The sequence below is a fragment of the Ursus americanus genome, chromosome 11, assembly GCF_024610735.1.
Source record: "Ursus americanus isolate L20-20 chromosome 11, mUrsAme1.1.p, whole genome shotgun sequence".
Classification (NCBI taxonomy): Eukaryota; Metazoa; Chordata; class Mammalia; order Carnivora; family Ursidae; genus Ursus; species Ursus americanus.
Genome location: NC_142137.1, coordinates 7,301,794 through 7,314,116, shown reverse-complemented (window position 1 = coordinate 7,314,116; position 12,323 = coordinate 7,301,794). Strand labels below are relative to the sequence as shown.

Genomic DNA, 12,323 nt, shown 5'->3' with positions numbered 1-12,323 from the left:
TTTCATCTCTCTAGTTCTTCGTAAGACTTCTCCACTTTGATCTTTTCTGAAACCTGAAACTTAATATATGAAAAAGATGATTAACATTCTTTCCAGTTCATCTTTGTAATTTAATGCACCATTATCACTGACCCTATAAGCCTCTGCTTTCTATTATCCTAAAGACTGTTACCTTCAAGATTTTTTTCAACCCATCCTACATCCATAAAGAAGCCTCCATAACTTCCCAGCTGTACTGTTAACTGGTTTTCTAGTTCACTTTTCTAGCTCAACTCTGTCCTGCCACTTCTTCCCCCCAACTCTGTCCTCACTGTTCAGACGCCAATCCATTCTCAAGTACTTGTATTAAACAGCATTTCTTAAACATAAATTTCTACTTTGCCCTCCTACTTAAGAGCTTATAATAGACTGCCTTGTTGATACAAAATCCAGACTTTGATGACTTTTTTAAAGCAGTGTAAGAGTTAATTTTTTAGTCACTACTAATATTTATGTTACATGGAAAATCTATTTCTCCTCAGTAAATGCATGCTTTTTTATTCTCCCTTCAGAATCTTTCTACCCACCTTTCATATCAATCCTCTGTGTACTGCATATATGATTTTCCCTTCACAACAAACTCACAACTGCTCAGAAAACCTCTATAATTGTGAACTTTATTCTTCTTTAATTACACATTTATTTAGCTTGTCTGTCCCATATTCATGGGATTTGTATGTCATATGTCATTTGGTAAAAATTCTTAAAATTCAGAATGTTGTAAGCTAAATTTTGTGTTTCCAGTACTACCAACACAACAATGAAGACCAATAATGCTATTCACTGGCCAATAAATTGTCAGTTTTAGCTAACACATTAATTTAAGACAGCAGATCTTAAGATTTTTTGAGTCAATTGAAGTCAACATCTCTATTAGTTGTACGTTTCCCAAAGATTATATATAACAGGCTCTGCACACTTGAAAATGTACCATATAAAGAAATGTGCACTCAAGAAGTTAGTGAAGTAGAATGTTATCTCACAGATGGAAAATGAACTGGATTTCCATACAAGAATGACTAAGCTAGTTATGTAGTTGAAGTGTGTATTATGCACAGAGAAAAAAATATTCACAGCAATCACAGAGATTGCTTACATATCTGAAAAAACTGTGGCATTAGAAAAAATAAACCTTTCTTTCACCTTCTAACATCTAAAAACTTCCTGATCATTATTAATCATTATACAATCATTACTGGTATCCTAAGGAGTTGTGTGGTCCTTAATATAGAAAAAATTTAAAGTCATAATATGAATTACTTGATAATCAGTTTGCACAACATTGTAATAACTGAAAATAAGCTTTTTGCTTTGATAAGATTTTAAAAGATTAAAAAATATGTTCTTAAGCTCTCTGAATTCTCACAACCTATCTTGTATTCTTATTTAACTTTTCTTTACAAAATAAAACCAACTCACCAAGCACAGTACATATCTCCTTGTTGGAGCTGACGTGATAAAAATGCAGTACATAAGACAAGAGCACTTTTTTCATCACCCTCAGATTCTAAGTTACAAATCATTTCTAGTGCATCTTTGCAATCAACTTCTGAAATCTACAGGGAAAAAGGATATAGAAAATATGCCATAAAATGGTTTTATTATTAGGATATACAGTAATATACTTTAGAATCTTCACTAGTGTTTATAGATCATTTTTATAAGTAAAACCTCATTAACTCATATACTGTCAATTCATAGTTTGTCATTACTGGGCTGCAGTAAAGAAATAATCGTTCTTCAAGTCAGAGAACCAACTATTTTCATGAACTTTACAAATATTTATTTATTTGAAATAACTAATGCTAATTATAATTACCCTCTACCCATTAATCAGGTCTATGATACTGAAAAAGAAAAGCTGTGTTTTTTCCCCCTTTTATCTGGTAATTTAAAAAGCATTAGAATCAGCAGAAAGACACAGAAAGTTCTACTGGATATAGACTAATAAAGTGTGTATTCATCTGAGGGGAAGAAAGTATACTATGAAACATTTTATGTAGTTATACCACCTTTAAATTAAGCTCACCTCAGTGTTCTATAAATCTCCATTATTTTTCTTTTCATATAAATTCATTCCATCTCAAAGCCTGTCAACAGTCATGCATGCATAAGTATAACCTAGATGAAGGCAACTTCTTCATTTAATTACACATGTATATCTATTGCTTATTTTTTGAAAAATTAAATTTACTACCACATTACAATAATTTAATACATAAATAGATCTCTATAAGCATTTGCTGTAAGACAAGAATATAGCGAATCACAAATCACTGGTGTTCCACAAAATAAAAAGATTAATTCCAACATGGTATAACTGACAAATGGGAAAAAAAACAAAAACAAAAAACCAAAAAAAAAACAGAGACCAATACAGACCACTGGCACCCATGTACCACAGAGATAACCATGCCCCTCCCTGTATATCTTCTCTCTCTCCTGATCAACTTTTGAGTACAGGAAAAGTGTGTGTGTGTGCGTGCGCGTGCGTATCTGTAAAATGTAATGTGTTTAGGACTGAACAAGTGTCTAAATGAGGATTATCTGGAGGTTGATCTTTGAGGAGGATAAAGGCTGCATGAGGACAGATTGAGACATTCCATTTTATAAAGTTGGGCTAGAAAACTCTAAAACAAGAAAAGACCCAACTCTGAGTCTGTGTATTTAACAATGATTTCTTACAGTAATGATGAAGTTAGTGGCAGAGTTAAGACTGAAACCTAAGTCTTGGAATTCCCTGGTGCAGTGCTCTTTTCACTACTCCTCCGTCTGACTCTTTCTAACAAATCTTTACCTTTAAGTGACCCCACTTAGACAAATAAAAAAAGGGCTGAACAACATATAATCATACAATAAATATTTTCAAATATCTACATTGTTAAGTGCATTATCAGACATATTTTATTATTTAATCATAAATTTCCTACTAGGTAGGTATTATCATTAACATTTTATACATAATGAATGTGGGGTTCAAAGAAATTATGTAATTTGCCCAGGTTGCAACAGTTAATTAAGTGGTAGAGCTACAAATCAAATTTTATCTAACTGACATTAAACACGCTTTTTCCATCACATTATCTTTTATTGTAAGCTGTGTTAACTTTAAACAATTACCCTGGTACACACATGCAGACAAATTTTAGAAGTCAACCCATAAGTTATATTTTTTCATGTTAATAATAGTAATAATAATAGCAGCTACTATGTATTAGTGCTAGCTTCTCCAGAAATAGCACTGCTAACCAGCACAATAGCTTGTCTGGTAGATACTACTGCCAACGTTTTAGAGATAAGGTTCAAAGAGGTTAAGTTATTTGCTCGAAGTCACATGCTTACTTAATTAGCGGCAGTCAAGATTTTAACCCAGGTGCAGCTTCAAAGTCTGTGCTCTTTCAGAATTCCCCATGCACAAGCAAATTGAGGCCCTTTATTGCTAAATACTGATTTTTACATGTTTAGGTTTAATAAAAAATCTTATATCCTGAAAGTGTGATTTGTTTTGAATCTGATCTTCTGCTGTTGTTCTTCTAAAACCAAAGCCACTCTTCTTGAATGCTCAAATGATACAAAATGTGTACATTATATATAAGGAAATTTATTTTCCCAATGACATTACCTATATTATTAGCTTACACTTAATAATTATAAATATATATGTATTTGTATGTAAAATAGCCTCAATATATTTATTTCACATATATACAACATATCAACTGAAACATTTGCCATATTTGGTAATACAGAAAACCTCACTTTTTATAGGTATACTAGGAAAACAATTTTTATTGTGTACTTCATAGCTTTCATTTCCCTGGTTTGCCACTAGATGGTCCTCCCGGAAAAACAGGACACTAAAGAGAATGGCAGGGAAATGAAACCATAGTTAAACTAATGGATGGCTGAATTCAAACCATGAAAGTGAAATACAAGTCAAATATAGCTATTAATGAACAAGAATTATTTTTTTTAAATCCAAGGCATCAAAAGTAGGAATTACCAGTATATACCTAAACAATGACAATATATTAGAGACATCTTTTCTCTATTGCTTTGAAAAATGAGCAAAAATTTAAACACCAGAAAATTTAGAACTGTGAACAAATTTTTAAAGTCAGAATGATCTATTTGTTAAAGACATATTATGCTAACTCCCTCTAAAACAGAAAAATCATTTCAAGAACGTGAATAATGATTTTTATGTTTTAATATGGCTCCTTATGCCAGGTATTCAAAAAATACAGAACACTTCACCAGTATTCTACATACATTGCCAAGTGTACCTTTAAAAGGTCTTGCTTATCAACATAAAATTGCTTTCCAACTAAAAAAGAACTTAGAGGCGCCTGTGTGGCTCAGCTGGTTGAGTGTTGGACTCTTGGTTTCAACTCTTGGTTTTGACTCAAGTAATGATCTCCTGGGTCGTGGGATGGAGCCTCTGCCCCCCCCTCCCCCATCTACCCCCCCCCCCACTCCATCCTTCTGCTTGAAAGATTCTCTCCTTCTGCCCCTCCTCCCACTAGCTTTCCCTCTAAAATAAACCTTAAAAATAAAGAAGAACTTAAATGGTAAATTTACCGTACTAAGAAAACATAAAATCAAATCATGACCTACTATTTTTTAACTCTCAGGTTAGCCAACATTTAAAAGACAATCTCCAGTGTTAGGGAAGAGGAAATTTGATATACTGTTTATGGGAGTACAATTGGTATAATCTTTTTTGGATGGTAGTATGGCTCTATCTATTAATTTAAAATGTGTAAACTCCTTAATCCAGCAATTCTGCTTCCAGAAATTTGCCCTACCAGTGTACCCCTGACAAGAATGAAAGGATGTATATATAAGGAAACCATTTAAATGTCCGCAATCTGACTAAAGATATTACAAATCCATACTATGGAATTATGCAGCCATGAGAAAGAATGAGGTCGATTTATATGGAACGATATGGAAGGATGCCCATAATAAATGGGGAAAAGTGACGAGCAGGTCAGGGTGTGTATATATAAGTTTGAAGCATATAAAAATATATGTATGTGCATAGAAAAATATCAGAAAGGTTATGTATCAAATTTTAAACTTGGGGGAGTATTAAATGGGGAAGGGATGGTTAGAGAAAAAGAGGATTTTACTTTTTAAATTTTATGTTTAATGACAAAACCAATAGAAATACTGGCTCTAAATAGATCTAAAATACTAAAACACTGTTCACTTTGTTTTATACGTATACCAAGAATACAGGCCAAGCTATTCCTTCCAGAGAAGCCAGATAAATACTCATCTCTCTCAGCCCCATTCCTCAGCCATCTACCAGGGCTAGCTGGTAGATTACAATGAAAGGATCCTGGGAAAATCCTACTCAATTCCTTGCCTACTGGCTTTCCTGGACAAGGATTTCCTCAAAAGGACCACAGAATTCAGGTCAGAGTTGAGTCTTTCCAATATCTATTCTTACCATACACTAAGGAATGGGTAAAAAACTCAAATGCTTATAAGAACCAGACAGGTAGGGGCGCCTGGGTGGCACAGCGGTTAAGCGTCTGCCTTCAGCTCAGGGCGTGATCCCGGCGTTACGGGATCGAGCCCCACATCAGGCTCCTCTGCTATGAGCCTGCTTCTTCCTCTTCCACTCTCCCTGCTTGTGTTCCCTCTCTCGCTGGCTGTCTCTATCTCTGTCGAATAAATAAATAAAATCTTTAAAAAAAAAAAAAAAAAAAAGAACCAGACAGGTAAAAGCAAATCAATGTGTGAGAGAGAGCATACCTCATCTGAAGGGGGCAATACCCGGGCAATTGTTCCAAAGTGACTACCTTCCCTTGGGGCAGAAATAATACAGGCCTTGGTGACAGCCAATCTTAACCCACTTCACACGGAACAATGAAGAAAAAATTTCTGTATGTTGGTAATGGGAACATAAAAGAGTAACCAAACAACCTCTAAGCAAAAGAGGACTTGTTTTAACAAGGAATGTGTAGACTTACACATATCCTGTCCTGTTCTGCACTTTATGATCTAGAGTTGTTTCTGGGTGAGACTTTGGTGAACTCTGTTTAAAAACATGAAAAGCCTTAATTCTACTGCTTAATGTAAGAAGGAAAAAAAATCATTTTATATGACATCACAGATACCTGGGGACCTCACAGGGAATTTTCCTGAGGATCTCCCAGAGCAAGCTAGGCTGCTGCTACTCAACTCTGAAAAATTAAATCAAAGGGAACTTAAGTTCAGTACTGCAAGATCTTTTGATTATTCAAGAGAGTCAGAAATACAGATTTTTCCTGCAGATTACAAATTCATAGTCTTCAACTTCAAACAGGGACTTCAGAGCTAACCTAATGACCCTATGTTTAGTTTCCTATTAGAAGTTAAGCTTCTTTAGGCTAAGACTTATGCCTTAACTCACATTTAACCCCCCACTACTTAGCACCCATCATTCCCTTAATAAAAATTTGATGAAGGGAGGAGAGATGAATGGAAGACTGACATAAGGGCAAGGAATGAACTGATAATGAAAGCTTTACTAAGAAGCTGAAAAATATCTAAGATGTAGCAGCAACACAATAATTTAAGAATTTTAGAAAAACTGTTAAACACATTTCAAAAGCTATCTCAAGAAACTTTGTATGTCTGCCAGTTAACTGTCTACATAGCTATTCTGAACTAGTAAGAAAACTTCAATCTTCTATATGTCCAAACTAATAATATAATTTCCTAAGCTACAGCCCTGAACTCTAGTCTATCCAGCCTAGGAATTGCCAAACATCACTCTTCCCAGTACCCTGATTATCCTCACCATCCACAACAACCTTATTTCTAATCTTGGTTCAAGCCTACCATCTTCCTCTTTATTTTCTCAAACCAATCAATCAATCACACAATTACCACTATAATTACAACTTCTAACCTCATATGGGCATTCAGCTTTTTGTCTGAAGCTATCCTTCTTCCAGACTGATTATAGTATCTGTCTAATCAGCTGATCATGCAAGCTGTCTTAATTGTCTTGATTTGTATCTCAACTCTTCCTGTTACATCTTTAAGTGTGTCCTCTGTCATTTTCTTCTCCTCTCTCTATTGCTCTGGGGTTGAAGGATACTTACATTAGAGAGACAAGACACCTGTGTGCATTAAATGCTCAATCAACACTGTTCAACACATTATAGTTTTCTTTATCTAAATTTTTAAATACACATTCCCTGTTTCTTGATCAACAACTTTTAATTTTCCTACCCTGTCTCCAACTTCATTTTAGAATTATGAGTCCTCCAAAATGCAAATTCCCATTTGGACCATGATTCTATCTCAGAATTCTGTAGTATAAAACAAATACATGAATACTATGCTTTATGCCAAACTAGAAGTAAAAAAATCATATGTCTCACAGAGAATAAAGTTTTACATTAAATATGCAGATAAAAATTTGACCTTAATATATATAAATACCTATCTATCTATATGACTTCTCCCTAGGAATACATTCTGTTTTTGAATACATTATGCGTGTGTGTGTGTGTATAAAACAGAGAACATATTTTTAGGAGGAAGTCATATAAATTCTATAGGTACTTAAATTAGCCAGTTAGATCTACAGGTATCCTGAAGTCAGTAAAGTTTAGGCCCAATCGCTAACAAATAAAAACATCCTACTAAATTTTTAAGCCACCTCCATATTTCCATAATTTAACCAAAGCAGTAAAAAGATTCAATTTAAAAAGAAGTTAGATGAAATCAGTTTACATATAACCCTGAAAGCTGCTTAGAATCACTACCCCAGAGCATACTAAAATTTAAGACTGACAACAGTCCCTCACTATCTAAAAGAAGTCAAAGACATTCTAACTAAAAATTAACTTCTTCACTTTTAAAAATAATTACTAACAAAAAAAAACCATACTCACCTCTTCGATTAACTTTTCATTTGGTGATGATGTACAAAGACAAACAAGGTAAGTTTGCTTAAAACTACCTTTTGTACCAATCTCTGGATGGTCAGAACACAGCTTTGCTAGAGCAGTTGCTTGACTTAACTGATTGGTTTTGATTAGATGTTTAATTCTCATATCCAACAAGATGGGACCCTCAAAAGCTAAAAATTCATTCACTTTAAAAAACAAGACATAATAGATTATTAACATTTGGTAATAATTCATTTGCAATACAAATACTTAGAAGGAATATCTTTTTTAAAGCACAGGAACTAATACTCTTTTTTTTGCTTTGCAATTTTCTATTACTGTCATGATACTATAAAATACTTGACTTTATAAGCAAAAGAAAATTCCACTGCTAACTTCTGAAAGTTGCATTAAATATTTTTACCCCTGGGAGTACCATTTAGAATGAGGTGAATTAACTTCTTTATGATAATAATTTTGCACTGAATTCTAACAGTCCATGCTATTAAAATTACACTAAATTCTTTTCCCCACAGCATTTATTCTTGAATATCAGAAGTTAGCATCCCTGGAAATCTGCAGTGCTGGGGAATGACACACTTATACTGGTAACCACTGGATATTCTAGAAGATAAGATTCAACCAATATTGCATTCAATACTGATGATGTATTTTTTATTTTACAAAGGTGAAGTCTATTTTGCTTTAATAGATGTTTTAGGACAAATGAATTATCTACAGAAAAATAAATAAGGGGTAGGGGGAGTCTACTGAAACTTCTGTAGGTTTATAATTTTTAAACATCAACTGATAAACCTCAACATTTGCTTAAGACCCACTTACACATAATACATTTCTATTCTGTTCAAATCTTCAAATTTCCTACTGCTTGTCTTCTCAGCTACAAATAAAATTTTTTATTTTTCGAATTTGTGAAGGAGACTTCAAATTTTAACAAGTACAAATTTAAACTCTTCCCTCTTTTCCTTACCAGAATGAGAAAATCATGTTTAAAATTTTACTTGGTGATAGTTAGCCTGAAACCTTTGGAAGGCTTTTAGTAATACAATTTTAAATACTCTAAATAAAACATACAATTTTTTTACTTATGAACAGACTGGAAGATATGTCTAGTAAGTAATTTGTGGGTTAAAAGATGGAGAATGAGAGATGTTCTTCCTTCTTTAAATATCCTTTGCTACCCTCTAGTACTTTTATTTTTTAGATCTAACTGCACTGTATTCCACTGTGTAAAGATTCTTCTATGAAACAGTATAATCATGGCTCCTCAGTATTAAAACCATGAACATATAAGCATTTTAACACAGGATCCCAAATTCCATCCTTTTCTTGAAGTCTAGACCTTTGTACCTGAAACTCTATTCTTCTGACACATTAAATCAAAAAGTATAAAGATTGAACACAGATAAATAAAACTAAATGCCTAACTCTGTGGTGCCTCTGACTGTATGTCTCACATATACAGGGCATTACTTTTTTTAGTATCACATGATCCCACTCAGACAATTATATCGCAAGTATGTTTTCACCGTTTATTTCACTGCCAAACCAAAATCAGGAAAGATTCTAAATGAAAACTTAAAAAAAAAAAAAGTTAAAAGTTTTCTGGCTATAAATAAGTCATAGACTTAAAAAACTAAAGCTTAGTTTCCTAATACAATAATTCTCTCAAAAGGGAAAATCTAACAATAAAAAGTCTGGGAATTACTTAAAACACTCCCACTAAAACTCATAATTAACAAATTCTGAGGACTGTGGCAAAGAAATTATTTAAAAGTGGCAAGTATTTAACAAAACTGATGACACTGAATAGAATCTCAAATAGTCCCTAAAAATCTCAAATAGCAACATATAAATTAGAATGACAAATTGTGCAAAATAATTTTCTGTGCTAATTCAATATATAGGAGAATATATGTTAATATTGTAAAATTTCAAAAACATAGATTTTTTTTTTTTAAAATGATGGGAAACCACTGCCACACTTAGGGCAAAACTGTTTCCAAAGAAAATATAGAATATTAGAGCAGAAGGGACTTTATAGATCATTTCGTCCAGCTCCATCATTTGGCAGATGAGTAAACTGAGGCTCACAGAAAGTAAGTAACTTCCTAGGGTCATAAAGCCAGTTAATGACAGAACCAGGACCAGAATAATGTGTCTTCTGACTTCCAGCTTAATACAGTGGTGGGATAAGAAAACCAAATTCACATTAAGTGTGTCTACTTCTATTTAGAATGGCACTTTATAGCAGTAAAGAGCTGTAAAGTAGCATTAACTTTTAAAGGAAAATAATCATGTATTCCGAAGCTCAGGATTCAAATGGATCAAAAGTACATTATATCTCAATACTCAATTCAGAACCTGCAGAATGCTTACTCTTCCTGGCCTTTTTCCATTTCTCATTCCTTTGTATCTTTCTCTACTTCTCTCCAATCCAGAGCATGCTTCTTCTTACAGCATTATAATATCACATCAAAGACTACCTGTTTTAGGGCTTGCCAGACTTATGAAAAAAGTTTTATATTTATCCTTGAGTAGCTAGTCACATCACATCTCATTCTCTACCCTGCTTTTTCCACTTCCATCCCATAAAACTAAAAATATCTTGAATTTTACTGTGTGCAGCCTTTTAATCTCTTTTCTCTGTATTTATGGACTTGAACAGAAAAGCAGATTTTACTACATTTGAGCCTATCAAGAGAGCTGGACGACGTAAAACGATAATGTAAATCAATAATATTTAGCTAGCTCAGTAAGAAAGAATGGCTTCTTCGCATAGAATGCCACTTACGCGGTATTAAAAAATACTAGTTTCTACATTAAAGATAAGTAACTTTAACTATATTACAATATATAAGTTGATTTTGTGATAAATCATTACACAAATATTAAATGAGCATGTCCTATGCACCAAAGCTTAGACTAACTAGGTCCTGGATTTCCCTCAACTTAATCTACTGGGCATGTATTTCCATGGCCAGATTTGCCCACAATCTCCTCTGCAGCATCTCTGAACTAGCTATTTAGCAAGCATCTCAAACTCTGCAAACCAATCTCTATACCACAGTACGTATTATCTCAATTCACTTAGTCATGCTCAAGCCAGGAATCTAACAGTGGCCTTAAAAAATGCTCTCTTGTGCTTTCTTTTCACCCACACATCCAATTCACCTCCTAATTCTGTCACTTCTAATGCCTAAATACTCCATCCCATTCACTTTTCTCCACCTCTACTCCTACCATTTACCCACTCCTCCCAGCCCGTCATTAATCCATCAGACCACTCTGTAGCACTCTGCTAGTCTTCTGCATCCACCCTTACACCATCACATCTTCTCCAGCTTAAAACACTCAAAAGCTTTCCCTTTGCCTTCCATGAGTAAATTCTAAACTTTTCACCATGGCCTACCTGAATCTGCATCAATTATTCCTTTTTAAAAAATATAATTTGTATTTTCTCTTAAAAACAATTTACCATTTGGAAAGAAAGAGAGAGAGAGAGAAAGAAAGAAGAGGAAGAAAGGAAGAGGGAAAGAAAAGGAAGGAAGGAAGGAAGGAAAGGAGGGAGGGAGGGAGGGAGGGAGGAAGGGCAACCAAATTGGAAAGGAAGAAGTAAAACAATCCGACTACAGATGACATGATTTTTTATGTAGGAAACCCTAAGGATGCCACAAAAAAACTATTAGAATAAGTGACTTTAGCCAAGTTATAGGATACAAAAATTAAAATACAAAAATAAGTTGCATTTTTATATACTAACAATGAACAACCTGAAAAGGAAATTAAGAAAACAATTCCATTTACAGTATCAACAAATACTTAGGAACAAATCTAACTAAGGTGAAAGACTTGTACTCTGAAATCTACAAAACATGGCTGAAAGAAATTAAAGACACAAGTAGATGGAGAGATCCCCGTGTTTGTGGATTCAAAGACTTAATACTGTTAAGATGTCCAGCTATCAAAGCTATCTAAGAATTTAATACAATTCCTGTCAAATCACAATGTTTCTTGCAGAGAGAGAAAAATTTACCCTAAAATTCAAATGAAATCTCAAGGGACTCCCAATAGCCAAAACAATTTTGAAAAAGAACAAAGTCTGAAGTGTCACACTTCCTTACTTCAAAATTATTTATAAAGCTACAGTAATCGGAACAGTGTGGTACTAGCATAAAGACAGACATATAGGCAATGCAACAGAGCAAAAAGGCCAGAAACAAACCTTCATATATATGGTCAAATGATCTTCAACAAGAGTGCCAAGATCACTCAATGAGAAATGGACAGTCTCTTCAACAAATGGTGCTGGGAAAACTCATGTTTACATGCAAAAGAATGAAGCTGGACACTTACCATATACCA

At 33.8% G+C, this 12,323-nt stretch overlaps 1 protein-coding gene across 5 annotated transcripts in view; it reads right to left on the bottom strand.

The window, feature by feature from the left end:
• The window catches only part of ZNF292 (zinc finger protein 292), a 90,632-nt gene that overhangs the window by 16,365 nt on the left and 61,944 nt on the right, over positions 1-12,323 (bottom strand). For 4 of the 5 annotated variants that reach the window (XM_045771976.2, XM_087865304.1, XM_087865305.1 and 1 more), the window contains 2 exons: positions 7,941-8,143; positions 1,459-1,595 (listed from right to left, as the gene is read on the bottom strand). In XM_045771976.2, coding sequence (XP_045627932.2) covers positions 1,459-1,595; positions 7,941-8,143 — 340 coding nt within the window. Of the gene's footprint in view, positions 1-1,458; positions 1,596-2,068; positions 7,919-7,940; positions 8,144-12,323 lie in introns of those variants that run through there. The other variant, XM_045771977.2, reaches the window with a different exon arrangement.